The sequence below is a fragment of the Hypanus sabinus genome, unplaced genomic scaffold (assembly GCF_030144855.1).
Source record: "Hypanus sabinus isolate sHypSab1 unplaced genomic scaffold, sHypSab1.hap1 scaffold_1060, whole genome shotgun sequence".
Classification (NCBI taxonomy): domain Eukaryota; kingdom Metazoa; phylum Chordata; class Chondrichthyes; order Myliobatiformes; family Dasyatidae; genus Hypanus; species Hypanus sabinus.
In genome coordinates this window covers 73,879-101,620 of record NW_026779115.1, presented here as the reverse complement: position 1 = coordinate 101,620, position 27,742 = coordinate 73,879, and the positions used below count along the sequence as shown (strand labels likewise).

Here is a 27,742-nt window from a genome sequence, read left to right as displayed (position 1 = left end):
AACGCAGCCATCGGGGCTTGATAAATATGCTTGATCCAGGAAATAAATCCCGGACCAAAAGTAAACCTCTCCAAAACCTGAAACATAAAGGCCATTCCACCCTGTCAAAAGCTTTTTCTGCATCGAGAAAAACAATACATTCAGATTATTTAACTGAGGGAAAATAAGTAATATTTAGCAATCTTCGAATATTAAAATGTGAATACCTTTTTTTAATAAATCCAGGTTAATCATTTGAGATCACAGTAGGCAAAACATTATCAAATCTATTCGTTAAAATCTTAGAAAGAATTTTAAAATCTCTGCTCGTTACTACCATCAGGGAGGAGTCGCAGGAGCCTGAACACCCACACACAACGATTCAGGAACATCTTCTCGGCCTGCGCCATCACATCCTTGAAAGCAAGAGAACACACTGGATAATTTTGCGCTGTATATTGATGTTTGTAATTTACAAAAACCGTACATTCATTTGCCGTACAGATGCTGCAAAAGAACAAATTTCACGCCGTATAATTTTCAGGTGAAGAACCAAATATGCTGCTTAAAAATAGGCGATAGGACAGGACACCGGGCACGTTGGCCTTCACCAGTCACGGCAATGAACACAGGAGGCGGGAGATCACGCTGCAGTGCTACAGGACGTCGGTGAGGCTTTCTGCTTTAGGAAAAATGCCAGTGAACTGGAAAGAGTGTACAGGGAGTTCTACGGGGATATTGAAGTAAATCGAGGGGTATGGAGAGACGGAGTGAAGTTTGGGACTTTAATTCCTGGAACGTAGTTCTAACGTTACAGAGTTGCATAAAGGAGAGTAGTGCTGAAATTGCAGGGGTGCTGACAGGTGTACTTAAAATGTCGGTATTTACGAGTCAGGTGCCGGAAGATTGGAGGATAGCTCATGTTGTTCCGTTGTTTCAAAAAAGGCTCAACATTATTCCGGGAAATTATAGGCCGATGAGTTTGAATTCCGCAGTTGGTACCTTATTGGAAGGAGTACTGGGATGGGCGGGGCTTCTGAGGCAGAGTCAGCACTGCTTTATGCATGGGGGGTCATGTTGAAAAAAATCTATTAGAGTCTTTCGAGGAGGTTACCAGGAAAGTGGATGAAGTGAAGGCAGTGGATGGACTTCAGTAAGGCCTTTGACAAGGTCCCGCATGAGAAGTTAGTTCGGAAGATTCAGTCGCTAGCTATACATGGAAAGGTAGTAAATCAGATCAGACATTGGATCAGTCGCCAGGTACAGATGGTGAAGTAGTAAATTGTATTAGACATTGGCTCAATGGGAGAAGCCAGAAGGAGATTTACTGGAGGATTGCGTCTCTGAGTGGAGGCCTGTGACTAGCGGTGTGCCACAGGGTTCCGTGCTGGGTCCATTGTTATTTGTCATCTATATCATTGATTTGGATGATAATGTGGTGAATTGGATCCGCAACATTGTGACAGATACAAGGATTAGAGGTGTAGTGAACAACGAAGAAAGTTTTCAAAGCTTTCAGCTGGATGTAGGCCAATTGGAAAAATGGGGTGAAAAATGGCAGATAGAATTTAATATAGACAAGTGTGAGGTAATTCACTTTGGAAGGACAAACCAAGGTGGAACATACAAGGAAAATGGTAGTCACTGAGGAGTGCATTAGAACAGAGGGGTCTAGGAATACAGATACAAAATTTACCAAACGTGGCGTCACAGGTAGATAGGGTCGTAAAGTGATCTTTTAGTACATTGTATAGGACAGAGAGCTCTTGGTCCATTGGCCTTTATAAATCAAAGTATTGAGTATAAGAGTTGGAACTTTATGGTGAGGTTGTATAAGGCATTGGCGAGGCCTAATTTGGAGAGTTGTGTACAGTTTTGGACACCGAATTACAGGAAGAATATTGATAAGTATTAAAGAACGCAGAGAAAATTTACAAGCATGTTGCAGGGACTTCAGAATCTGAGTTACAGTGAAAGGTTGAATAGGTTAGGACTTTATTCCCTGGAGCGTAGAAGAATGAGGGGAGACCTGATAGAGTTATATAAAATGAGATTGTGTATAGATAGAGGGAATGCATGCAAGCATTTTCCACTGAGTCTAGGGGAGATGAAAAAAGAGGTCATGGGTTAAGGGTGAAGGGAGAAAATTTTAAGGGAAACGTTGGGGGTGGGGCTTCTTCACACAAAGAGTGGTGTTAGTGTGGAATGAGCTACCTGATGAAGTTGTAAATGGGGGCTAAAATTTAACATTTAATAAAAACCTAGACAGGTACATGGATGAGAGTTGTATGGAGAGATAGAGGCCAGGTATAGGTTAGTGGGACAAGGGAGAAAAACGGTTCGGCACTGCCAAGAAGGACCCAAAGGCCTGTTTCTGTGCTGTAATGTTCTATAGTTCTAAACCCAAGAGCAGCACAGACAGAGGGAATACGCAGAGCGTTTTACGCAGGCTTGGGTTACCGAGAACCAGACGGCACAGGGTTGAGGTGAAAGTGGGTGGAAAGGAAAAAGAGAGAGATCCGGGAGACGGAGGGTTTAGAGAGAACGGGGTGAGAAGGAAGAGAGGTGTAGTGTGGCGTAAGAAAGGGGGAGAGAGGTGAAATAGGTGGGCAGACGGAGCAGAGAAAGAGCGGGCGGTTATAGGGGAGGAAATAAAGGGAGGTGAGGGGTTAGAGAGAAAGGTAGAGGGAGCGGAAACAAGCGGGACGGGGGAAATAGCGAGAAAGAAGGAGATGGACAGGTGGAGAGGTCCGTCGCGGTGCGGTGGGGAGAATATGTTTGCGACAAGAGTAGCAGATGAAGTTGAAGGGAGGGGCAGAAAGGGTGGGGAGCGAGCTTGACAGCATCGGGGTGAGAGTGAAGGAGAGAGAAGGAGGAGAATCTGGGGTTAGTCATTTGATTCATGTCGCCTCCACTGACTTTTGACAGAGACCCCGGATCTTTTCAGGAATATCCGGGAATAAAGCTGTCGTCTTCTCGCAGATGAAACGCCAAACTCGATCGCAAGAGGAAATCCTTCCGCACTGACTGCAGACGTTCGATCCATCTGATGCCTTGTACAGGAGACTCTGACCCACATTCCTATTCAAGAGGGTTAAACAATTTCAACAGAGACAAAACAGCTCCAGCAGAGAATCCGAGCTGATACCTGCCCCAAGCTAAAAACATGAATTAACTATCTTCTAACAGCCGGTGTCAGTCCCCAAAACTCATTACACTCATCAGCTCCCTCTCTTCCCACGGCCCCCTGTCGGTACCCAGACAAACACCACGGTCCCAATGTCTCCCCACAATCCTGTGTCAGTTCCCCAAGCCAATCGCACTGACCCAATGTCTCCCCAAAGCCCTTTGAATCCCCAAACTCCTCACCACAGTCCTCTGTCAGTCCCCTTCCGAATCGAACAAGCCCACGTTCTCCCTTCTGATCTGTTTCAGCCCCCGAACAAACCCCGCTATCCCACCGTCTACCCACAGAGTTATGGCTGCCCCGAAAATAATCCCATTATTCCACACTCTTCCCTCAGCCCTGTGTCGGTCCCAGATTAATCCCCTTGCCCTTCCCTCTCCTACTGCACCTCACTCTCCCCACAGCCTCTGGTCCACCTCCAGACTTGAACCACTGACATCATCTCAATCATCCAGCTGGATGAACATCGGTTCCTTCGGGAGGCAGAGGCAGAAGTAAACAGGAGTTCCAGGGAGATAGTCGCCCCTAAGAGTTATGAGACAGGTCGCTGTCTGACTGTCAGGAGAGGGAAGGGGAATGGACAGACTGAGCAGAGGACCACTGTGGCCGTTACCAACCACAATAAGTATACCGCTTTGGATACTGTTGGTGGGGACGACCTACCAGGACAAGTTTGCAGTGGTTGCGTCTCTGGCACTGAGACAGGACTCTCAGCTCAAAGGGAAACAGGGGAGATAGGAGAGCAGTAGTGATAGGGGATTCAATAGTTAGAGGGATAGAAAGGAGGTTCTGTGGAAGAGATCGAGAACCTCAGATCGTCCATTGCCTCCCTCGTTCCAGGGTCCGCGATATCTCGGGCTCACGATGGAGGGTGAGCAGCCGGATGTCGTGGTCCATGTAGGGATTAATGACCTGGGTTGGAAGAGAGAGGAAGTCCTGAAAATTGAGTCTAGGGAGACAGACGCCAAATTAAAGGACAAGACTTCCAGGATAGCAATCTCAAAATTGCTACCAGTGCCACGTGTAGATGGGCTTAGAAATAGTAAGGTAGCGCAGATCAACACATGGCTGAAGACATGGTGCAGGAGGGTGGGCTTCAGATTTCCTGATACTTTGGTAGTTTTCCAAGGAAGGTAGGACCTGTACCGGCGGGATGGTTTACAATTCAAATGGAAGGGGGCAAATATTCTTGAAGGTAGTTTTGCTGGAGATGCCGCAGTGGATTTGAACTAGATACGGGGGGGGGGGGGGTGGAGTGTAACCAGAGTGTAAGAACAGGTGTATGGGAGAAGGAAGAAAAAGAAGAGAGTAAAGTTGTTTGCACCGTCAGAGATAAACAGAAAGGAAGAATGGAGAATTACTTAAATGCATTTATTTTAATGCTAGGAACATTGTAAGAAAGTTCGATGAGCTTAGAGCATGCTTTGATACCTGGAAATATGATGTTTGAGCTATTAGTGCAACATGGTTCTAGGAGGGGTGTGACTGACAACTAAATATTCGTGGATTTCGTAGCTTCAGGTGTGATAGAATCGGAGGGACAAGAGGACGAGGTGTTCGGTTGCTTGTCAGAGAAAATATTACCGCGGTGCTCTGGCAGAATAGATTGGAGGGATCGTCCAGGGAGGCTATTTGGGTGGATTGAGTAATGGGAAAGTTGTAGTAACAATTATAGGGGTTTATTAGAGACCACCTAATGCAGACCGTGAATTGTAGGAGTAAATTTGCAAGGAGATAGCAGATATGTGTAGTTAGCATAGGGTTGTGATTGAGGGATAGTGTAATTTTCCACTCATAGACTGGGAAGGCCATACTGTAAAAGGGCTGGATCGTTTGGAGTTTGCAAAATGTGTGCAGAATAGTTATTTGCAGCTATACATAAAGGTACCAATTAGAGAAGGGGCAGTGTTGGATCTACTGTTAGGGAATGAGATAGGTCAGGTGACGGAGGTATGTGTTGGGGAGCATTTCGGTTCCAGTGATCACAATGACAATAGTTTCAATATAATTATGGAGAAGGATAGGACTGGCCACAGATTCGAGATTTTCATTGGAGAGTGGCTAACTTTGAGGAGATGCGAAAGGAATTAGAAGGAGTGGATTGGGACAATTTGTTTTATGGGAAGGATTTAATAGAGAAATTGCGAACATTTCAAAGTAAATCTTTGAGGGTACAGAATCTGTATGTTCCGATTAGGTTGAAAGGAAATGATATAATTCCGAGAGAGCCATAGTTTTCAAGGGATTCTGGAAACTTGCTTCGGAGAAAGAGAGAGATCTACAAAAAATATAGCCAGCATGGAGTAAATGAGGAGCTCGATGTATATAAAAATGTAAAAATAACCTTAAGAAAGAAATTAGAAAAGCGACAAGAAGATACGAATTTGCTTTGTCAAGTAAGGTGAAAATAAATCCAAAGGGTTTCTTCGGTTATATTAAAAGCAAAAGGATAGTGTTGGATAAAATCGATCCCTTCGATAATCAAAGTGGACAGCTATGTGTGGAGCCAAAAGAGATAGTGGAGATTTTGAACAGTTTATTTTCTTTGGTATTCACTAAGGAGAAGGTTATTGAATTCTGGTAAGGTAATGGAAACATGTAGGGAAGTTATGGAAACAATGACGATTAAAGAGGACTGAGTACTGGGATGTACATCCAGAACCAGTACTGCATGGAATATAGAAGTGGATAAATTTCCAGTTCCCGACAGGATTTTCCCTAGGAACATGAGGGGATTTAGTGTGGCAATAGCAGGTGTTGTGACAGAAATATTTCAAGTGTCATTAGAAACGGGGATGGTGCCGAAGGATTGTCGTATTGTCCATTTTGCGACATTGTTTACAAAGGGTTCTAAGAGTAAACTTAGCAATTATAGGCCTGTCAGTTTGACATCAGTGCTGGCGACATTAATGAAATTATTCTTAGAGAAGGTATATATAATTATCTGGACAGACTGGGTCTGATTAGGAACAGTCACCATGGATTTGTGCATGGTAAGTCATCTTTGAGAAATCTTATTGAATTTTTTAACGAGGATAAAACTGCGGATGTTCCACACGGAAGGTTACTTAGGAAGGTTCAACCGTTAGTTACAAATATTGAAGTAGTAAAATGGATTCAACAGTGGCTGGATGGAAGGTGCTCGGGAGTAGTGGTAGATTACTGTTTGTCAGGTTGGAAGCCAGTGACTAGTGCTGTGCCTCAGTGATCTGTACAGGGTCCAATGTTGTTTGTCATATACATTAATGATCTGGAGTGGTAAATGGGATTAGTAAGTATGCAGATGATACCAAGATAGCTGGCGTTCTGGAAAATGAAGGTGGTTTTCAAAGCTTGCATAGAGATTTAGGCCAGTTGGAAGAGTGGTCTGAAGATGGCAGGTGGAGTTTAATGCTGATAAGTTTGAGGTGCAGCACTTTGGTAGGAATAATCCAAATAGCACACACGTGGTAAATGCTAGGGCATTGAAGAATGCAGTAGAACAGAGTCATCTAGGAATAATGGTGAATAGTTCCCTGAAGGTTGAATCTTATGGGGGTAGGATGGTGAAGACAGCGTTTGGTATGTTGGCCTTTATAAATCAGAGCATTGAGTATAAGAGTTGGGATGTAATGTTAAAAATGTACAAGGGATTAGTAAGGCCGAATTTGAATTATTGTTTACAGTTCTGATCACCGAATTATAGGAAGGATGTCGACAAAATAGAGACGGTACAGAGGAGTTTTGCGAGACAGTTACCTGGGTTTCAGCAGCTAAGTTACAGAGAAAGGTTGAGCAAGTTAGGTCTTTATTCTTTGGAGCGTAGAAGGTTGAAGGGAGCCTTGATAGAGGCCTTTAAAATTATGAGGGGACAGATCGAGTTGATAGGCTTTTTCCATAGCGAGTTGGGGAGATTCAAACAAGAGGACATGAGTTGAGAGTTAGGGGGCAAAAGTTTAGTGGTAACATGGGGGGCAATTTCTTTACTCAGAGAGTGGTAGCTGTGTGGAACGAGCTTCCTGTAGAAGTAGTAAAGGCAGGTTCGGTATTGTCATTTAAAGTAAAATTGGATAGGTATATGGACAGAAAGGAATGGAAGTTTATGGGCTGAGTGCGAGTCAGTGGGACTATGTGAGAGTAAGTCTCGGCACGTACTAGAAGGGCCGATATGGCCTGTTTCTGTGCTGTAATTTTCTATTTGGTTAAATGTTTATGGTTAAATCTTTGCGCCAGTTCTCAAACTCATCCCGTTAACCCACTGTGTGCCCATGGCCCTGTATCCGTCTCCAAACAAATCCAGCTATCCCACTCCCGTCCCTCAGATCTATGTCACTCACCGAAATAGTCCCACAGTTGTTCCCTTTCCTTACAGCCCGGCATCTATCTCCAAAATAATCACACTCTACTGCGCTGTCCTCACCGGCATGCGTCAGTACCAAAATCATCTCCAAAATGATCTGTCCACTCTGGCAGTTTCCGAAATATTCCCACTGCCATGACTTCCCAGACAGACACGTGTCGGCCCTAAAATGTTCCCATTGAACCACCCTACCCCCTACCCACGTTCAGTCTACAAACAAATCACAATACCTCTACCTTTTACGACAAAACTACTTCAGTCCGTAAACTAATCCCATTTTCTACCGTCAGGACTATGTCAATAACCAATCTTCACCCCACAGATTAGTGATAATCTCACCCGTTTTCGCATTTTCTATTCCAGTATGAATGGATTTGGTACACAAGTTCGCCGAATACGAAGAGCTGGGAAATTAAATTTACTTGATTAATGCCAAGTATCAAAAACTATGTACGGAGCATCGCTCAGTTGATTACAACAGGAATCCGTGATGGGACGGTGTGGTGGGAGCTTCACTCAGTGTCTGACCCCGGGAGTGTGTAATGGGACAGTCTGAAGGGAACTTACCTCTGTGTCTGAAGCCGGGTATATGTGATAGGATGATGTGGAGGGAGATTCACTCTGCATCTGAACCCGTGAGTGTGTGATGGAACTGTATGCCGGGTGGTCTCTCTGTGTCTGACTTCGGAAGCGTGTGATGGATCTCTTTGTAGCAAGCTTCACTCTGTATCTGACTCGTGGAGTGTGTGATGTGTCGGTGTGGAGGGAGATTCACTCTGTTTCTGAACCTGGGAGTGTGTGATGATGCCTGTCTTACTGTGGGATCTTCCCGTGCTGTGACACATACCGCTTCATCCTTTGAATTGATTTCCAGCAGCCTTGAATGACGGTTTGAACAGTCTTGTATCGCTTCTTGGAAAGTTGTTTCAAACGTAGATACGTAATAACACCGGTCTTTCTTTCTGACCCAGTCCTCGGAACACTGTTGGTCTGGAAATCAGGAACAAGGGATAGTGAGACACAAGGTGTATCTCCCTTCACACTTCCCCATGACACACACCCGGGGTGACACACAGACTGAAAGTCCCTCCACGGGGTCCCATCACGCTCACCTGTGTTCAGGCACAGTGCGAATATCCCTGCGCAAATACCATCGTAAATATCAAGGATCAGACACAGTGAAGTTCCGTCTACACCATCCATCAGACACTCCCGGGGTCAAGACACAGAGTGAATAGAGCATAGAACATGGAATAATACGGCACTGTACAGGCCCTGTGGCCCACAATGTTGTGCCGACAGTTAAACACTTCCACTCATACACCCTCGAACTTAATTTCCTCCATATAACTGTCTAGTAGTTTCTTAAAATTCACTAGTATATTTGTCTCCACATACAACTCAGGCAGTGCATTCCACGCACGGACCACTCTATCAGTAAAATAAAACTTCCTTTGATAGACCCGTTGAACTGCCCTCCTCTTACCTTAAAGCCCTGTCCTCTTCTGTTGAGCAGTGGTGCCCTGGGGAAGAGGTGCTGGCTGTCCACTCCATCTATTCCACTTAAAATCTTGTATACATCCATCATGTCTCCTCTCCAGGCATGCGTCACAGTTCCCAGGGTCAGACACACGCATGACCATCCCCAAAACCCCACACCCACCCCATTTTCCCGCCAAAGCTACTCATCACATGCGCACTGTGTCAAACACAGAGACCCATCATACATACACGGGGTGAGACACAGATTTAAGATCCCTGCACCGTCCGATCACACACTAACACGGTCAGAAGCAGATTGAATCTCTCTGTCCACGGACCCATCACACCCTCCAGGCGTCAAACGTGGAGTGAAGCTCCTTGCACACTGTCTTTTATAAACGCCCGGGGTCATACGTGGAGTGAAGCTCCATGCACACTGCCTTTTATAAACGTCCGGGGTCAGACGTGGAGTGAAGCTCCGTGCACACTGCCTTTTATAAACGCCCGGGGTCAGACGTGGAGTGAAGCTCCATGCACACTGCCTTTTATAAACGCCCGGGATCAGACGTGGAGTGAAGCTCCATGCACACTGCCATTTATAAACGCCCGGGGTCAGACGTGGAGTGAAGCTCCGTGCACACTGCCTTTTATAACCACCCGCGGTCAGACGTGGAGTGATGCTCCGTGAACACTGCCTTTTATAAACGCCCGGGGTCAGACGTGGAGTGAAGCTCCGTGAACACTGCCTTTTATAAACGCCCGGGGTCAGACGTGGAGTGAAGCTCCGTGAACACTGCCTTTTATAAACGCCCGGGATCAGACGTAGAGTGAAGCTCCATGCACACTGCTTTTTATAAACGCCCGGGGTCAGATGTGGAGTGAAGCTCTGTGCACACAGCCTTTTATAAACACCCGGGGTCAGACGTGGAGTGAAGCTCCGTGCACACTGTCTTTTATAAACGCCCGGGATCAGACGTGGAGTGAAGCCCCTTGCACACTGCCTTGTATAAACACCCGGGGTCAGACGTGGAGTGAAGCTCCATACACACTGCCTTTTATAAACGCCCGGGGTCAGACGTTGAGTGAAACTCCCTCCACACTGCCTTTTATAAACACCCGGGGTCAGACGTGGAGTGAAGCTCCATGCACACTGCCTTTTATAAACACCCGGGGTCAGGCGTGGAGTGAAGCTCCGTGCACACTGCCTTTTATAAACGCCCGGGGTCAGACGTGGAGTGAAGCTCCGTGCACACTGCCTTTTATAAACCCCTGGGGTCAGACGTGGAGTGAAGCTCCGTGCACACTGCCTTTTATAAACGCCCGGGGTCAGACGTGGAGTGAAGCTCCGTGCACACTGTCTTTTATAAACCTCCGGGGTCAGACGTGGAGTGAAGCTCCCTGCACACTGCCTATTATAAAACCCCGGGGTCAGACGTGGAGGGAAGCTCCCTGCACACTGCCTATTATAAAACCCCAGGGTCAGACGTGGAGTGAAGCTCCCTGCACACTGCCTATTATAAACCCCCGGGGTCAGACGTGGAGTGCAGCTCCGTGCACACTGCCTTTCATGAAGGCCCGGGGTCATAAGTGGAGTGAAGCTCCATGCACACTGCCTTTTATAAACGCCCGGGGTCAGACGTGGAGTGAAGCTCCATGCACACTGCCTTTTATAAACGCCCGGGGTCAGACGTGGAGTGAAGCTCCATGCACACTGCCTTTTATAAACGCCCGGGGTCAGACGTGGAGTGAAGCTCCCTGCACACTGCCTTTTATAAACGCCCGGGATCAGACGTAGAGTGAAGCTCCGTGCACACTGCCTTTTATAAACGCCCGCGATCAGACGTGGAGTGAAACTCCGAGAAACACTGCCTTCTTTAAACGCCCGGGGACAGACGTGGAGTGAAGCTCCGTGCACACTGCCTATTATAAACACCCGGGGTCAGACGTGGAAGGAAGCTCCGTGCACACTGCCTATTATAAACACCCGGCGTCAGACGTGGAGTGAAGCTCCCTGCACTCTGCCTTTTATAAACGCCCGGGGTCAGACGTGGAATGAAGCTCCGTGCACACTGCCTATTATAAACACCCGGGGTCAGACGTGGAGAGACGCTCCGTGCACACTGCCTTTAATAAAGGCCCGGGGTCAGACGCGGAGAGAAGCTCCGTGCACACTGCCTTTTATAAAGGCCCGGGTTCAGATACTCCCGGGGTCAGTTACAGAGGAAAGCTCGCTCAGCACCGCCACTCAGACGCTCCCGGGGTCAGTCAACAGAATTTAGATCCTCTACAAAGTCCAAGAACACACAGCCTGATCAGGCACAATGTGAATCTCTCTCTCCACGGCCCCATTACACACTCCAGCGTTCAGACACAGAAAGAAACTCCCTCTGCGCACACGACGAATATCGAAGTGAATCTCCATCCTTACGTCCCGTCACGCATCTCCTGGCGGGTCACAGTGTGAGGCTCTCTCTGGACCGTTCCATCACACCCACCTGTGTTTTCACACAATGCAAAGCTCCGTCCACACCCTCCAATGGCACACTCACGGGGTCAGACTCCCTCCAAAATATCCAAACACACAATCCGGTGTCACATAGAATAAACCCTCCATCTGCACCGTCCCATCACATACTCCTGGAATCAAACACAAACGCTCTCTCTCTCCGATCCCATTACACACTCCGGGAGTCAGACACAGAGTGAAGCTCCCTCTGCAACGTCCCATCACTCACTCCCCGATTTAGACACATACTGAAGCTGTCTCTCCTCGATCCCATAACACACTCCCGTATTCAGGCTCAAAATGAATCCCCCTCTGCAACTTCCCATCATTCACTCCCGGATTCCGACACGGAATGAATCCCCCGCTACACCGTCCCATCACACACTCCCACATTCAGAGTAAAACGTTCTCTCCACGGTGCCATAACACACTTCAGGGGTCCGACATGGGGTGAATCTCTCTGTGCAGTGTCCCATCGCAGAATCCCGCAGTCTGACACAGAGTGAAGTTGGATCCATACTGGATTCAGTGATAGAGTGAAGTTTCCTCCACGCATCTCCATCACACACTCACCGGGTCAAGCACAGATTGAATCACCCTCCATACCTTCTCTTCACACACTCCCGATATTAAGCACTGAGTGACGCTTCCTCTCTCCATGCCTGCCCAGTGATGAGGAGCGGGTGAAAGAGGGGGATGATGCCTCACCTCTGCTTCTGGTCAACAATTCACATATCTGGTGACGGAGATCGGACAGATTAGATTTGACCGCTGAAAGCTTGAATTGAAGGGATGAGTTTAACTGATGGTAGTTTCGGTGGCTGGTTTCCTTAGACTGACGAATCTGTGACACTGAGAGAGATGGTGAAGGATGTTTAGCGTTTGCAGTGACACGTGAGTCAGCGTCACGCTACCGAACTGGTCACGGAGATTATAACCATGTAGCAATATCACAATTACAGCACGGAAGCAGGCTATCTCGGCCCTTCTAGTCCGTTCCCAACGCTTACTCTCACCTATTTTCAACGCACTGCACTCAGCCCATAACCCCCCATTCATTTACTGTCCATGTACCTATCCAATCTTACTTTATATGACAATACCGAACCTGCCTCTACCACTTCTGCTGGAAGCTCGTTCCACACAGCCACCAGTCTCTGAGTAAAAAAAAATATTTCTCGTGTTGCCCCTAAACCTTTGCCCCGTAAGTCTCAACTCATGTCCTCTTGTTTGAATCTCCCCTACTCTCAATGGGAAAAGCCTATACACGTCAACTCTATCTATCCCCCTCATAATTTCAAATACCTCTATCAACTTCACCCTCAACCTTTTACGCTCCAAAGAATAAAGACCTAACTTGTTCAGCCTTTCCCTGTAACTCAGGTGCAGAAAACCAGGAAACATTCTAGTAAATCTTTTCTATACTCTCTATATTTTGTTGACATCTTTCCTATCATTCGGTGACCAGAACTGTACACAATACTCCAAATTTGGTCTTACCAACGCCTTGTACAATTTTAACATTACATCCCAACTCCTATACTCAATGCTCTTATTTATAAAGGCCAGCATACCAAAAGATTTTTACCACCCTATGCAGATGAGATTCCACCTTCAGGGAGCTATGCACCATTATAATTTTGTTGTGTCAGTGTCACGGTGAAGGTGTCACAGTGAAGGACGGGCTGATGGCACAGAGCGAGGCGTCGGCGCCACATTGTGGGGCGCGTCTGTGTCACACTATGATGTACATCAATGTCCCGATGAAGATTTTGTTGATGTTACAATGGGCGTCTGCGTCAGTATCATGCTGGACATGTCCGATTTCCTGTGAGGGACGTGTGAGGAAACTGTGAGGAGTTTCTGTGCCCCGGCGAGAGGTGTGCCGGAACACAATGAAGTGTATCTCGATGTCAAGTCGAGGAAAATGCCAGTGTGGGGGGCCTTGTGGTGTCACCGTGGGTGGAGTATCTGTGCCATGTGTGGGGTGTGCTGGTCTCACAGAGCGGGGTATGTCAGTGTCACGGTGAGAGACATGTCATGGCCACGCTGGATGTGAGACGGTCACGCTGAGGTGTGTCTCGGTGTCACAGAGAGTACTATGTTGGTGTCATTGTGAATTTAGGTGTCAGTATCACGTTAAGGGGTTTGCCTTTGTCAGGGGAGGTGTGGGGCATTACCTGAGCGAGCGGTGCATCGGTTTTTGTGTAGAGGAGCGATACTGTCTAGGGTAAGGGGTGTTAATGCGACTTCTGAGTCTTTGTCACGGTGTGGTGCGGACTGGATCACGTTGTAGAGCGTGGAGATGTCACGGTATGCTGTACCTCAGTGTCACGTTGAAGACCGTGTCGGTGTCACTGTGAGGTGTGTTTCGGTGTCGCTTAAGGAGTTTATCAGTGACACGTTCAGGGGCATGTCGATATTACAGTGAGGAGTAAGTTGCGGTCAGTGTGACTGTCACAGCGATGGGGTATATCAATGTCCTGGTGAAGGTTTTGTTGATGTTACAATTGGGGACTGGGTCATGTTTCTGTCACGGCGATGTAGCGTCAGCGTCGCGGTCAGGAGTTTATCTGTGTCTCGTTGAAGGTAGTGACCGTGCTACGGCAACAGCATTGTTGATGTTATGGTGAATGGCGCGTCGGTGTCAGGACGAGTCTCGATTGTGTTACGGTAAAGGCCGTGTTTTTATCACGGTCAGGGGTGTTTCCGTGTTGTGGTGATGGGATTTTACAATAACAATTTATTCCACTCTCTTTACGTATGGTGTGACTCCACCGGGAGAACGTTCCACTCACCATGGATCGAGAGACCGGCCACAGTCACGATGAAGGCGGACATAACAAGGCAGAGTAGGCAGATCAGACTGTCCGGTCTATTTCCGATCTTTCCTTTCGGATGCTGTTCATGCGCAGCTGTGGAGAGACCACAAGACCATGCGATTATAAGATATAGCAGCAGAAGGAGGCCATTCGGTTATTCAAGTCTGCCCCGCCATTCAGTCATGGGCTGAACCAATTCTTCCGTCATCCCCACTCCCCTGCATAGTGCAAATACCCTTCGATATCCCGGATAATCAAGAAACTATCGATCTCTGCCTTAAATGCCCCAAATGATTTGGCCTCCACAGCCGCTTGTGGCAACAAATTCCACAGCTTTACCAGTCTCTGACTAACTCGTAATTTAGCTGCATCTCCGTTCTAAATGGACCATCTTCAATCCTGAAGTCGTGACCTCTTTTCCTAGACTCCCCTATCACGGGGAATAACTTATTGTACCTGATCTGTTCAGGCCTTTAAACAATCGGAAAGTTTCTGTGAGATCCCCCCCCCTCAGTCTCCTGAACCCCAGGGAATACAGCCCAAAAGCTCCAGATGTTCCTCATACAATAACCCTCTAATTCCTGGAACCATTCTGGTGAATCTTCCCTGAACCCTCTCCAATGTCAGCACATCCATAAGGAGCCCCAGACGGCAGAGAATACTCCAAGTGTGGTCGCCGCGTGCCTCAAAGTCACATCCCTGTTCTGATATTCTGTACCTCTAGAAATCAATGGCCACGTTGCACTCGCCTTCTTCACCACCGTCTCAAACTGGAGACTGAGCTTTAGGGTATCCAACTCCCTTTGCACTTCTGCATTTTGAGTTTTCTGTCCATCTAAATAATCATCCGCCCGTTCATTTCTCCCACCAATGTGGGTACGCATACATTTTTCCAAAGTTGTATCTCATTTAGGGTAAGATGCACTCGGGTCTTTTATAGAAACATGGATAGGTACCCTACACAGAAAGAGAGTCTTTTAAGAGACTCTGGATAGGTACATGCAACTTTGAAAAATAGAGGGTGAACGGGAAGTCTAGCCATTTCTATTGTAGGAACATGTTCGTCACAACTTTGTGGGCCGATGGGACTGTGTTGTGCTGTAGGTTTTCCATGTTGGCTGACGGTGTCCTGTGGTGTTCCACAGGGTCTCGTTGTGTCCGATTATTCTTCTATTATGTCAAAGACTTGGATGTTTGAATTAATACACCGGTTTCAGTTTGCATACGACGTGAAGATTGCTGGAGGACAGGGAGCTTTAAGGAATGAAGGAGTCTGTAGGAGGACGGGAGATACAGGACAGGCTGGTGAAGAAGGTGTTCGACACGTTTGCCTTTATCAGTCAGGACACGGAGTACGGGAGTCGGGAGGTCACATCCCAGTTGTACAAGACGTCGGCGAGGAGGCACTCGGATTTCGGTTCAGTCTTGGTTCCCCCTGCTGTGGGAAAGATGTAACTGAGCTGGAAAGAGTGCAGAGGGAGATTTCCCAGGATGTTGCCCGAGCTCGAGGGACTGAGTTATGAAGTGATGTCGGGCAGTTCAGGACTTGATTCCTTGGATCCTAGGACTGACCTCACAGAGGGGCTTTGTACCTTGGAGTGTACGGGTGACCTCACAGAGGGGCTTTGTTCCCTGGGGTGTACGGGTGACCTCACAGAGGGGCTTTGTACCTTGGAGTGTACGGGTGACCTCACAGAGGGGCTTTGTTCCCTGGGGTGTACGGGTGACCTCACAGAGGGGCTTTGTTCCCTGGGGTGTACGGGTGACCTCACAGAGGGGCTTTGTTCGTTGGAGTGTACGGGTGACCTCACAGAGGGGCTTTGTTCGTTGGAGTGTACGGGTGACCTCACAGAGGGGCGTTTTTCCTTGGAGTGTACGGGTGACCTTACAGATGGGCTTTGTTCCTTGGAGTGTAAGGGTGACCTTACAGAGCGGCTTTGTTCCTTGGAGTGTACGGGTGACCTCACAGAGGGGCTTTGTTCCTTGGAGTGTACGGGTGACCTCACAGAGGGGCTTTGTTCGATGGAGTGTACGGGTGACCTTACAGAGGGGCTTTGTTCCTTGGAGTGTAAGGGTGACCTTACAGAGCGGCTTTGTTCCTTGGAGTGTACGGGTGACCTCACAGAGGGGCTTTGTTCCTTGGAGTGTACGGGTGACCTCACAGAGGGGCTTTGTTCGATGGAGTGTACGGGTGACCTTACAGAGGGGCTTTGTTCCTTGGAGTGTATGGGTGACCTTACAGAGGGGCTTTGTTCCTTGGAGTGTAAGGGTGACCTTACAGAGCGGCTTTGTTCCTTGGAGTGTACGGGTGACCTCACAGAGGGGCTTTGTTCCTTGGAGTGTACGGGTGACCTCACAGAGGGGCTTTGTTCGATGGAGTGTACGGGTGACCTTACAGAGGGGCTTTGTTCCTTGGAGTGTATGGGTGACCTTACAGAGCGGCTTTGTTCCTTGGAGTGTACGGGTGACATTACAGAGGGGCTTTGTTCGTTGGAGTGTACGGGTGACCTTACAGAGGGGCTTTGTTCCTTGGAGTGTACGGGTGACCTCACAGAGGGGCTTTGTTCCTTGGAGTGTACGGGTGACCTCACAGAGGGGCTTTGTTCCTTGGAGTGTACGGGTGACCTCACAGTGGGGCTTTGTTCCTTGGAGTGTACGGGTGACCTCACAGAGGGGCTTTGTTCGTTGGAGTGTACGGGTGACCTTACAGAGGGGCTTTGTTCGTTGGAGTGTACGGGTGACCTTACAGAGGGGCTTTGTTCGATGGAGTGTAAGGGTGACCTTACAGACCGGCTTTGTTCCTTGGAGTGTACGGGTGACCTTACAGAGGGGCTTTGTTCCCTGGGGTGTACGGGTGACCTCACAGAGGCGCTTTGTTCGATGGAGTGTACGGGTGACCTTACAGATGGGCTTTGCTTGTTGGAGTGTACGGGTGACCTCACAGAGGGGCTTTGTTCCTTGGAGTGTAAGGGTGACCTTACAGAGCGGCTTTGTTCCTTGGAGTGTGCGGGTGACCTCACAGAGGGGCTTTGTTCCTTGGAGTGTACGGGTGACCTCACAGAGGGGCTTTGTTCGATGGAGTGTACGGGTGACCTTACAGAGGGGCTTTGTTCCTTGGAGTGTATGGGTGACCTTACAGAGCGGCTTTGTTCCGTGGAGTGTACGGGTGACATTACAGAGGGGCTTTGTTCGTTGGAGTGTACGGGTGACCTTACAGAGGGGCTTTGTTCCTTGGAGTGTACGGGTGACCTCACAGAGGGGCTTTGTTCGTTGGAGTGTACGGGTGACCTCACAGAGGGGCTTTGTTCCTTGGAGTGTACGGGTGACCTTACAGAGGGGCATTGTTCCTTGGAGTGTACGGGTGACCTCACAGAGGGGCTTTGTTCCTTGGAGTGTACGGGTGACCTCACAGAGGGGGTTTGTTCCTTGGAGTGTACGGGTGACATTACAGAGGGGCTTTGTTCGTTGGAGTGTACGGGTGACCTTACAGAGGGGCTTTGTTCCCTGGGGTGTACGGGTGACCTCACAGAGGGGCTTTGTTCGTCGGAGTGTACGGGTGACCTTACAGAGGGGCTTTGTTCCTTGGAGTGTAAGGGCGACCTTACAGAGCGGCTTTGTTCCTTGGAGTGTACGGGTGACATTACAGAGGGGCTTTGTTCGATGGATTGTACGGGTGACCTTACAGAGGGGCTTTGTTCCTTGGAGTGTACGGGTGACCTCACAGAGGGGCTTTGTTCGTTGGAGTGTACGGGTGACCTTTTAGAGGGGCTTTGTTCGTTGGAGTGTACGGGTGACCTTACAGTGGGGCTTTGTTCCTTGGAGGGTACGGGTGACCTCACAGAGGGGCTTTGTTCCTTGGAGTGTACGGGTGACATTACAGAGGGGCTTTGTTCGTTGGAGTGTACGGGTGACCTTACAGAGGGGCTTTGTTCCCTGGGGTGTACGGGTGACCTCACAAAGGGGCTTTGTTCGTTGGAGTGTACGGGTGACCTTACAGAGGGGCTTTGTTCCTTGGAGTGTAAGGGTGACCTTACAGAGCGGCTTTGTTCCTTGGAGTGTACGGGTGACATTACAGAGGGGCTTTGTTCGATGGAGTGTACGGGTGACCTTACAGAGGGGCTTTGTTCCTTGGAGTGTACGGGTGACCTCACAGAAGGGCTTTGTTCGTTGGAGTGAACGGGTGACCTTACAGAGGGGCTTTGTTCGTTGGAGTGTACGGGTGACCTTACAGAGGGGCTTTGTTCGTTGGAGTGTACGGGCGACCTTACAGAGTGGCTTTGTTCCGTGGAGTGTACGGGTGACATTACAGAGGGGCTTTGTTCGTTGGAGTGTACGGGTGACCTTACAGAGGGGCTTTGTTCCTTGGAGTGTACGGGTGACCTCACAGAGGGGCTTTGTTCGTTGGAGTGTACGGGTGACCTCACAGAGGGGCTTTGTTCCTTGGAGTGTACGGGTGACCTTACAGAGGGGCTTTGTTCCTTGGAGTGTACGGGTGACCTCACAGAGGGGCTTTGTTCCTTGGAGTGTACGGGTGACCTCACAGAGGGGGTTTGTTCCTTGGAGTGTACGGGTGACATTACAGAGGGGCTTTGTTCGTTGGAGTGTACGGGTGACCTTACAGAGGGGCTTTGTTCCCTGGGGTGTACGGGTGACCTCACAGAGGGGCTTTGTTCGTCGGAGTGTACGGGTGACCTTACAGATGGGCTTTGTTCCTTGGAGTGTAAGGGCGACCTTACAGAGCGGCTTTGTTCCTTGGAGTGTACGGGTGACATTACAGAGGGGCTTTGTTCGATGGATTGTACGGGTGACCTTACAGAGGGGCTTTGTTCCTTGGAGTGTACGGGTGACCTCACAGAGGGGCTTTGTTCGTTGGAGTGTACGGGTGACCTTACAGAGGGGCTTTGTTCGTTGGAGTGTACGGGTGACCTTACAGAGGGGCTTTGTTCGTTGCAGTGTACGGGTGACCTTACAGAGGGGCTTTGTTCGTTGGAGTGTACGGGTGACCTTACAGAGGGGCTTTGTTCGTTGGAGTGTACGGGTGACCTCACAGAGGGGCTTTGTTCCTTGGAGTGTACGGGTGACCTTACAGGGGGGCTTTGTACGTTGGAGTGTACGGGTGACCTCACAGAGGGGCTTTGTTCCTTGGAGTGTACGGGTGACCTCACAGAGGGGCTTTGTTCCTTGGAGTGTACGGGTGACATTACAGAGGGGCTTTGTTCGTTGGAGTGTACGGGTGACCTTACAGAGGGGCTTTGTTCGTTGGAGTGTACGGGTGACCTCACAGAGGGGCTTTGTTCCTTGGAGTGTACGGGTGACCTCACAGAGGGGCTTTGTTCCTTGGAGTGTACGGGTGACCTTACAGGGGGGCTTTGTTCCTTGGAGTGTACGGGTGACCTTACAGGGGGGCTTTGTTCCTTGGAGTGTACGGGTGACCTTACAGGGGGGCTTTGTACGTTGGAGTGTACGGGTGACCTCACAGAGGGGCTTTGTTCCTTGGAGGGTACGGGTGACCTCACAGAGGGGCTTTGTTCCTTGGAGTGTACGGGTGACATTACAGAGGGTCTTTGTTCGTTGGAGTGTACGGGTGACCTTACAGAGGGGCTTTGTTCCCTGGGGTGTACGGGTGACCTCACAAAGGGGCTTTGTTCGTTGGAGTGTACGGGTGACCTTACAGAGGGGCTTTGTTCCTTGGAGTGTAAGGGTGACCTTACAGAGCGGCTTTGTTCCTTGGAGTGTACGGGTGACATTACAGAGGGGCTTTGTTCGATGGAGTGTACGGGTGACCTTACAGAGGGGCTTTGTTCCTTGGAGTGTACGGGTGACCTCACAGAAGGGCTTTGTTCGTTGGAGTGTACGGGTGACCTTACAGAGGGGCTTTGTTCGTTGGTGTGTACGGGTGACCTTACAGAGGGGCTTTGTTCGTTGGAGTGTACGGGCGACCTTACAGAGGGGCTTTGTTCGTTGGAGTGTACGGGTGACCTCACAGAGGGGTTTTATTCCTTGGAGTGTACGGGTGACCTCACAGAGGGGCTTTGTTCCTTGGAGTGTACGGGTGACCTTACAGAGGGGCTTTGTTCGTTGGAGTGTACGGGTGACCTCACAGAGGGGCTTTGTTCGTTGGAGTGTACGGGTGACCTTACAGAGGGGCTTTGTTCGTTGGAGTGTACGGGTGACCTTACAGAGGGGCTTTGTTCGTTGGAGTGTACGGGTGACCTTACAGAGGGGCTTTATTCGTTGGAGTGTACGGGTGACCTTACAGAGGGACTTTGTTCCTTGGAGTGTACGGGTTACCTTACAGATGGGCTTTGCTTGTTGGAGTGTACGGGTGACCTCACAGAGGGGCTTTGTTCCTTGGAGTGTAAGGGTGACCTTACAGAGCGGCTTTGTTCCTTGGAGTGTACGGGTGACCTCACAGAGGGTCTTTGTTCCTTGGAGTGTACGGGTGACCTCACAGAGGGACGTTGCTCCTTGGAGTGTACGGGTGACCTCACAGAGGGGCTTTGTTCCTTGGAGTGTACGGGTGACCTCACAGAGGGGCGTTTTTCCTTGGAGTGTACGGGTGACCTTACAGAGGGGCTTTGTTCGTTGGAGTGTACGGGTGACCTCACAGAGGGGCGTTTTTCCTTGGAGTGTACGGGTGACCTTACAGAGGGGCTTTGTTCGTTGGAGTGTACGGGTGACCTTACAGATGGGCTTTGTTCGTTGGAGTGTACGGGTGACCTTACAGAGCGGCTTTGTTCGTTGGAGTGTACGGGTGACCTTACAGAGGTGTACAAAACCATGTGGGTCACATCAGCTACAGTCACGGACGAGAGCTTACACGGTGAAGGTGAGAGAGGACAGAAATTTAATTGGGCACCCAAAAGACTAATTTTTGTACCCAAATGCTCGTCGGTATGTGGGCGAGAAGCTAGGAATGTGGCTGAAGGAGGAAAAATTGCATTATTTAGAAAAACACACACAGTTCTGCATATAACACGTGATGTGTCCACGGTGGTGTCATAATTATGAACTCTGACCTGGTTGTGCATTGGTTGGCAGCTTGCGGAGTCCTGCGGCAATGGGAGGAGCCTGATCCTCATCGATGACGTGCTCGTCGTTCGGAAATTTCACCTCTGCGTAGGTGGAGCTCAGACCAACTGGGATGCAGAGCGAGGCAGGATGAGAGAGAAGGTAATAGAAAGTGGACTGAGGGCAGAGTGATGGAGCAGAAAAAGGCGAAAGGAGAGTAGGGAAAGTGTGGGTTAAGTAAAGTGGGGAAAGGATGAGAGGCAGTGAGAATCATGTGAGGGAACGGGGAACACAGGAGGAGAGAGGATGATAGATGGATAGAGAGGAGGAGACAGTGGTGAGCGATAGAGGCAATGAGCGGGAATATAGGAGAGGGAGAATTGGAATGAGAATGGTTAGGAGAGACGGTGAGAGTGGCAGAGGAAGAGAGAGTGGTGGTAGAGGGTAAGAGTGAGAGGAGGGAGAGGGACGAGTGAGAGCAAAGAGAGCGGAGGGAGATAGGAGAGTCAGGTTAGAAGAAAAGTGGGATACCGAGAGGGTAAGGAACAGAGGAAGAGAAAGACAGATTGCGAGAGAGGGGAAAAGGGGAAGGGACAGATAGAGAGAAGAGGTGGCGGAGCGGGAGATAATCGGAAAATGGGGAGAAGGGGAGAGCACAGTTTGAGAGGGGAGCGGAGGTAGCCGGAGGTGAGTGAATGAGCGTTGAATGAGGGAAAGGGTAAGAATGAGAGTGCGAGGGTGAGGAAGGGTGAAAGGGGGAGTGTGATAGACGGGCGAGTTTGGAGAGTTGGGCAAGTGAGGGGAGGGGAGGAAGGTTGAAATTTGGGAGAAGGGGAATTGGTTGGAAGAGGAGAGGGGAAAGGGCATGGTGAGAGAGACGGATGGGGAGAGATATAAGGATTTTCGATAGATGTGCGAAATTAGAGAATAGGCAGAGGGAGGGGCAAGGGTGGTAAAATATGGAAAGGTTGAGAGGGGAATGAAAGATGTGTGAGAGGGACGGTGGTGGAAGGCAAAGCTGAGGAAAAAGGGAGTGGAAGAAATGAGGGAAAGCGCGGAATAGAAAAGAGAGAGACGGAGACAGAGATCAGAGGAGAGAGAAAGGTGGTTCGAAAGTTGAGAGAATCATTCAACTTTTCCACAGCGCTGCCTCCTTTCCGCTTTTTCCATGGCTCCCTCATCACCACCCCTCCAATGTTGTTTCCTTTTTAACGACCCTCCCACAGAGGTCCCTCCTCCCGAGCCATCCCACGGCGTTCCCTCCGCTCTGTGCACCCCACCGTGCTCCCTCCTCAATGCCCTTTTCCCCTCAGCGACCACTCGCACAGCAAACCGTCTTCACCGAATTCCACGCCACACCCACCACTCCACGCCTCCCAGAGAATCTCCTGCTTAGCGCCCCCTCCCACAACACAGCCTCCTCACCCGATCCCACAGGGCTCTGTCCAGACATCCAGTCACGAAGGCACCATCCACACCAAACACCGCCCCCCGCTTCCATTGTGCATAATGCTCACTGTACGTCCCAGAGCGCACCGTCCACACCGTCCCTCCCACAGAGCTCCCTCATCATGGACTGTATCACGAGTTCCCTCTGACGTATTCGGCAGCAGTCAATTATCGGGGTCAACTGTACTTTGCCCTGAGATCTCGCGAAAGTAATGGACACGTCACCTAAGCACAGTCAATCCAACAAAGATGAAACTGACCTTCCTCTCTTCGGACCCGGGGCGCCAAGGTGGCCGTGACATTCATTTGCACGTACGATACATCCGGTTCAGCTGGGGATAGAACAGCTGAGGGTGAGAATCTGGGAGAGGCTTCCTCCTCAAAGTCGCACCACGCATTCCAGGGGTCAGACGCAGAGTGAATCTCCCTCCTCACCGTCACAACACACATTCCCGGGGTCAGGCACAGAGTGAATCTCCCTCCACACCATCACACAACACACTCACGGTTGAGGCACAGAGAGAAAATCTCTCCAAACAGTTCTATCACACATTGCTTGGACAGAAACACAGTGCAGCTCTCGCCACACTGTCCCTTCACAGATATAGAAACCACACCGCCATCTAGCGTTTTGGCGGTGGATTGCTGATCGACGCAGAAATACCAACGCACAGATATAAGTGCTCACAACTGCGCAGGCCACTTACAAAGGCTACACCTTAGTTAGGCTACTACGCAGGGTATAAATCAGCCTTAAAACTCCCTTCACAGCGACTCGTCATGAGCTCCTGTGGTCAGACACCGAGTAAAGCGCTCTCAGCACCGACCGACCACTCCACATCCCCGGGGTCAGCTATGGAGAGTAGCTCCGTCCATGCTATCGTATATCATACTCCCAGGGTCAGAGACGGCCGTAACCTCTCTCCCTCTCTGCGCACCACTCACCTCCCGAAGGAGCTTGTGTGTCCGTTCCTGTGAACCGCATTTTCTCGTAGGTCCCGCTCTCGTCCATCCTGTCGAGTCTCTGAGCTCCTGAAAGGGACGGGACCTTCGAGACAGGAAACCCGGAGTGGGCCACCGTGGTCCACTAACACCTGATTAACAGCCGATAAGGAGAAGGACAGAGATGAGAGAGGAAGTGCGGGGAGGAGAGAGATTGTGTGTGAGAGAGAGGGAGGTTGAGTGAGATGAGAGTGGCGGGGGGGGGGGGGTGATGAGAAATAGAGGGAGGAGAGAGATCTGGAGAGTGACTGGCCAGAGGAAACACTCCAGCACACAAGCACACTCTCGACTTCCTTGTCTTCTATCTTCACGTATCGCACTGCATTCTCTCTCTCTCTCTCTCTCTCTCTCTCTCTCTCTCTCTCTCTCTCTCTCTCTCAATCCATCTCTCTCTCTCTCTCTCTCTCTCTCAATCCATCTCACTCTCTCTCTCTCTCTCACTCTCTCTCTCTCTCTCAATCCATCTCACTCTCTCCCTCTCACTCACTCACTCTCTCTCTCTCTCTCTCTCTCTCTCTCTCTCTCTCTCTCTCTCTCTCTCTCTCTCTCTCTCTCTCAATCCATCTCACTCTCACACCATCTCGCTCTCATTCTCCCGCTCCGACCTTCCTGCTTTTATCACTCTCTCCATTCCTTCTATTCCATCTTCCCTTCCTTTCTCTCCCCGATTCCCGTTTGCTCTCCTAGTCCCAGTCTCTCTCCTTCCACATATCCCACTACACTTCCCCCTTCCGAATTTTTCGAGGGTGGGGAAGGGTTTTGTGCTTCTTAACTCGGCACACGCAGCCGTCGTTCACCTTCTCCTATTCCCCCAATATCCGCCCTCCTCACCCGTTCACTCCGTCTTCCTCCTTCTTTTCTCGTTCCTTTCCCTCCACACACTCTTTCGCTTCTCCTTCCCACCCCCACACATTTCTTCTTCCCTCTCCCCCACTCGTCCCTCCTTCCCTCACCACCCTCCTTCCTTATCCCTCAGTCCCACCCTCAGCGCTCACCCGCTCCTTCTCTCCCTCTCACCATTCCCCCCTTCCCCACCATCTCCCTACCTCTGGCCGTTCCAGAAGTCTTGACTCGTGTGTCTGCCTCAGAGACTGCGCGTTTGTGTCTGTGTGTGTCTGATAGCTGTTGGGTTGCAGAGGGAAGAGGAAGGAAGGAGAGGCGAGGAGTGGGCGGGACCAGGTTGGTGTCATGATGTGGAGGGTAGTTGGTGATGGAGCTGTCCAAGCAAACAGAGAGTTCTAACGTAGAGGCCGGAAATGATGCAAAAGGGTGCAGTGGAGCAAAGGGGTGACTGACTTAGGAGGAGTTTAGGGGAGGGAGGGTGTCACGGAGACGGCAGAGGAGTCAGGAGCTCATGGAGATGATCAGTGGTGAAAGAGAGGGCTGGGATGAGGCAGGAGGGTGCAGTGGAGCAAAGGGGTGACTGAGTTAGGTGGGGTTTAGTGGAGTGAGGGTGTGACGGAGACGGCAGAGGAATCAGGAGATCATGGAGATGATCAGTGGTGAAAGAGAGGGCTGGGATGACTGGACACCTCGTCTTCTGTCATCTCTGTTTCAGGCACAACTTCAGAACGTCCTTCAGGTGTGTGAACCCTCTCAAGGTGTCAGTCCTCTATGATGTCCTAACAGGCATCTGCCGACCTGTTTCAACCATCAGACTGGATCTAAATGGAGAGAAAACTGAAATATCTTTGATTTGGGAGACCTCGGGCAGGATTCCTTTCAGGGTAACTTTTAGGTTGAATTGGCGGCGTAGAAGGCAAATGTAATGATAGCGTTCCGGGTCGTCCAGAATATATAAATAAATTTGAAACATTGAGACTTTATGAGACACTGATGAGAAGTCATTCGGAGAGTTGTGGGCGGTTTCTAGACCCTTATCGAGGAAAGGATGTGTTTACATCGGAGACGGTTCAAAGCCGGTTCACAAGAATGATTCCGGGATTGAATGGCTTGTCATACGGGGATCATTTCATGGCCCTGGCAGTGAGTTACTCACTGTAACTCAGAGGTACACGACGTGAATGATGGCTGTCCCTCTATTCTGAGGCTGTATCTTCTGGTCTTTGACTATCCCAGCACAGGGCAAATCCACTACACATCCCCTCCAGCAAAACCTTTCACCGTTCGAGAGGTTTCAATGAGGTCACCCCTCGTCCTTCTGAATTCCATTGAATACCGACCCAGAGCCACCATATGCTCTTCATATGACAATCCTTTAAATCCCGGGATAATTTTCGTGAACCCCCTTTAAACCTTCTCCAGTTTACGCACAGCCCTGGGAAAATAAGCGGCCCAAGACAGGTCTCAATACTGCCCGCGACGCCTCAGCCGTGCTTTATGAGTTCAGAACGAGAAATCCTTGCGTTAAATTTCCCTGGAAATAAATGCTCACGTGGCATTGGACTTCCTGATCAAAGACGCAACATGCAAATTAACCTTCAGGGAATTCTCACAAGTCCCTGTCAGTGTCAGCCTCAGTTTGTGTTTTCCGTTTTCTCTACAGTTACAAAATTGTCTCCGTTTTCATTTCTTCTGCCAACATGCGTGGCCTTTTACTTCCCAACACTTGTATTCATCTGCCACTTCTTTGACCATTCTCCTAATTTGTCCAGTTCCAATTGTAGACTCTCTACCTCCTTATAACTGCCTGCCCCTCCATTTATCTTCCTGTAGTTTGCAATCTTTGCAACAAAGTCATCAATTCTATTATCCAAAATATTGACACAGAATGTACAAAGTATCGGTCCCGACATAGACCCCAGGAACAGGATGAGTCACCGGCAGTCAATCAGAATAAAAAGACGTTTGCCTTTATTCCCACTCTTCCCCCCCCCCCCCTGCTAAATAGCCACTGCCTTATGCATGCTTGAATTTTCACTGCAATACCATGAGCTCGTAGCTTGTTAATCAGCCTCATGTGTAGCACCTTGCAAAGGTCTTCTGACAATCCAAAGAACACGACATTAAACGATTCTCCTTCGCGGATCCGCATGTTATTTCATCAAAGGTTACAGCAGACTTATCAGGCAGCTTTTTCCCTCAAAGAAACTCCGGCCGATTATACCATATACCTCGAACTAGCCTGCGACCTCAACCTTAAAAATGGACTCTAATGCCTTCCCAACCACAGAGCTGAGTCTAACTGGGCTAGGGTTCCCTTAACAATGGTCTCTAATACATTCCCAACCGCAGAGATCAGACTAACTGGCCCAGAGTTTCCTTAATAATGGTCTCTATTACCTTCCCAACCACAGAGCTGAGTCTAACTGGGCTAGAGTTCCCTTAACAATGGTCTCTAATACTTTCCCAACCGCTGAGCTCAGTCTAACTGGCTTAGAGTTTCCTTAACAATGGTCTCTAATACCTTCCCAACCAGTGAGCTCAGACTAACTGGCCCAGAGTTTCCTTAATAATGGTCTCTAATACCTTCCCAACCGCTGAGCTCAGACTAACTGGCTCAGAGTTTCCTTAATAATGGTCTCTAATACCTTCCCAACCACAGAGATCAGACTAACTGGCCCAGAGTTTCCTTAACAATGGTCGCTAATACATTCCCAACAACTGAGCTCAGACTAACTGGCCCAGCGTTTCCTTAATAATGGTCTCTAATAGCTTCCCAATCGCTGAGCTCAGTCTAACTGGGCTAGAGTTTCCTTTGTACTGCATTTACTTGTTCTTGAAGAAAGGAGTATCATTCACAATTTTCATTCTTCCGGAACCATTCCAGAATCTAATGTGTCTTGAAATGTAATTATTAATGCCTCCACGATCTCTTCTGCCACCTCTTTCAGAGCCCAGGCGTGTAGACCATCAAGTCCAGCTGGCTCATCTACCTTCAGACCTTTCAGTATCGCAAGAACCTTCTGTCCAGTGATGGTAACTTCTCACACTTCCGACACCCTGAAAACCTGTAACTTCCATCCTACTGGTCGTGTCTGCCACAGTGAAGACTAGAGTAAAAT

The 27,742-nt window shown here is 49.4% G+C and overlaps 1 protein-coding gene across 1 annotated transcript; it reads right to left on the bottom strand.

The window, feature by feature from the left end:
• Window positions 1-3,976: 3,976 nt before the first annotated feature.
• LOC132386208 (uncharacterized) lies at window positions 3,977-23,852 on the bottom strand. Its single transcript, XM_059958488.1, has 6 exons — window positions 23,721-23,852; window positions 23,036-23,107; window positions 21,335-21,454; window positions 14,292-14,408; window positions 12,219-12,345; window positions 3,977-4,115 (listed from the first exon to the last, which is right to left on the bottom strand). The coding sequence occupies exons 1-6, from the start codon at window positions 23,785-23,787 to the stop codon at window positions 3,977-3,979; spliced, it is 642 nt and encodes a 213-aa protein (XP_059814471.1). The 5' UTR covers window positions 23,788-23,852.
• Window positions 23,853-27,742: the final 3,890 nt, after the last annotated feature.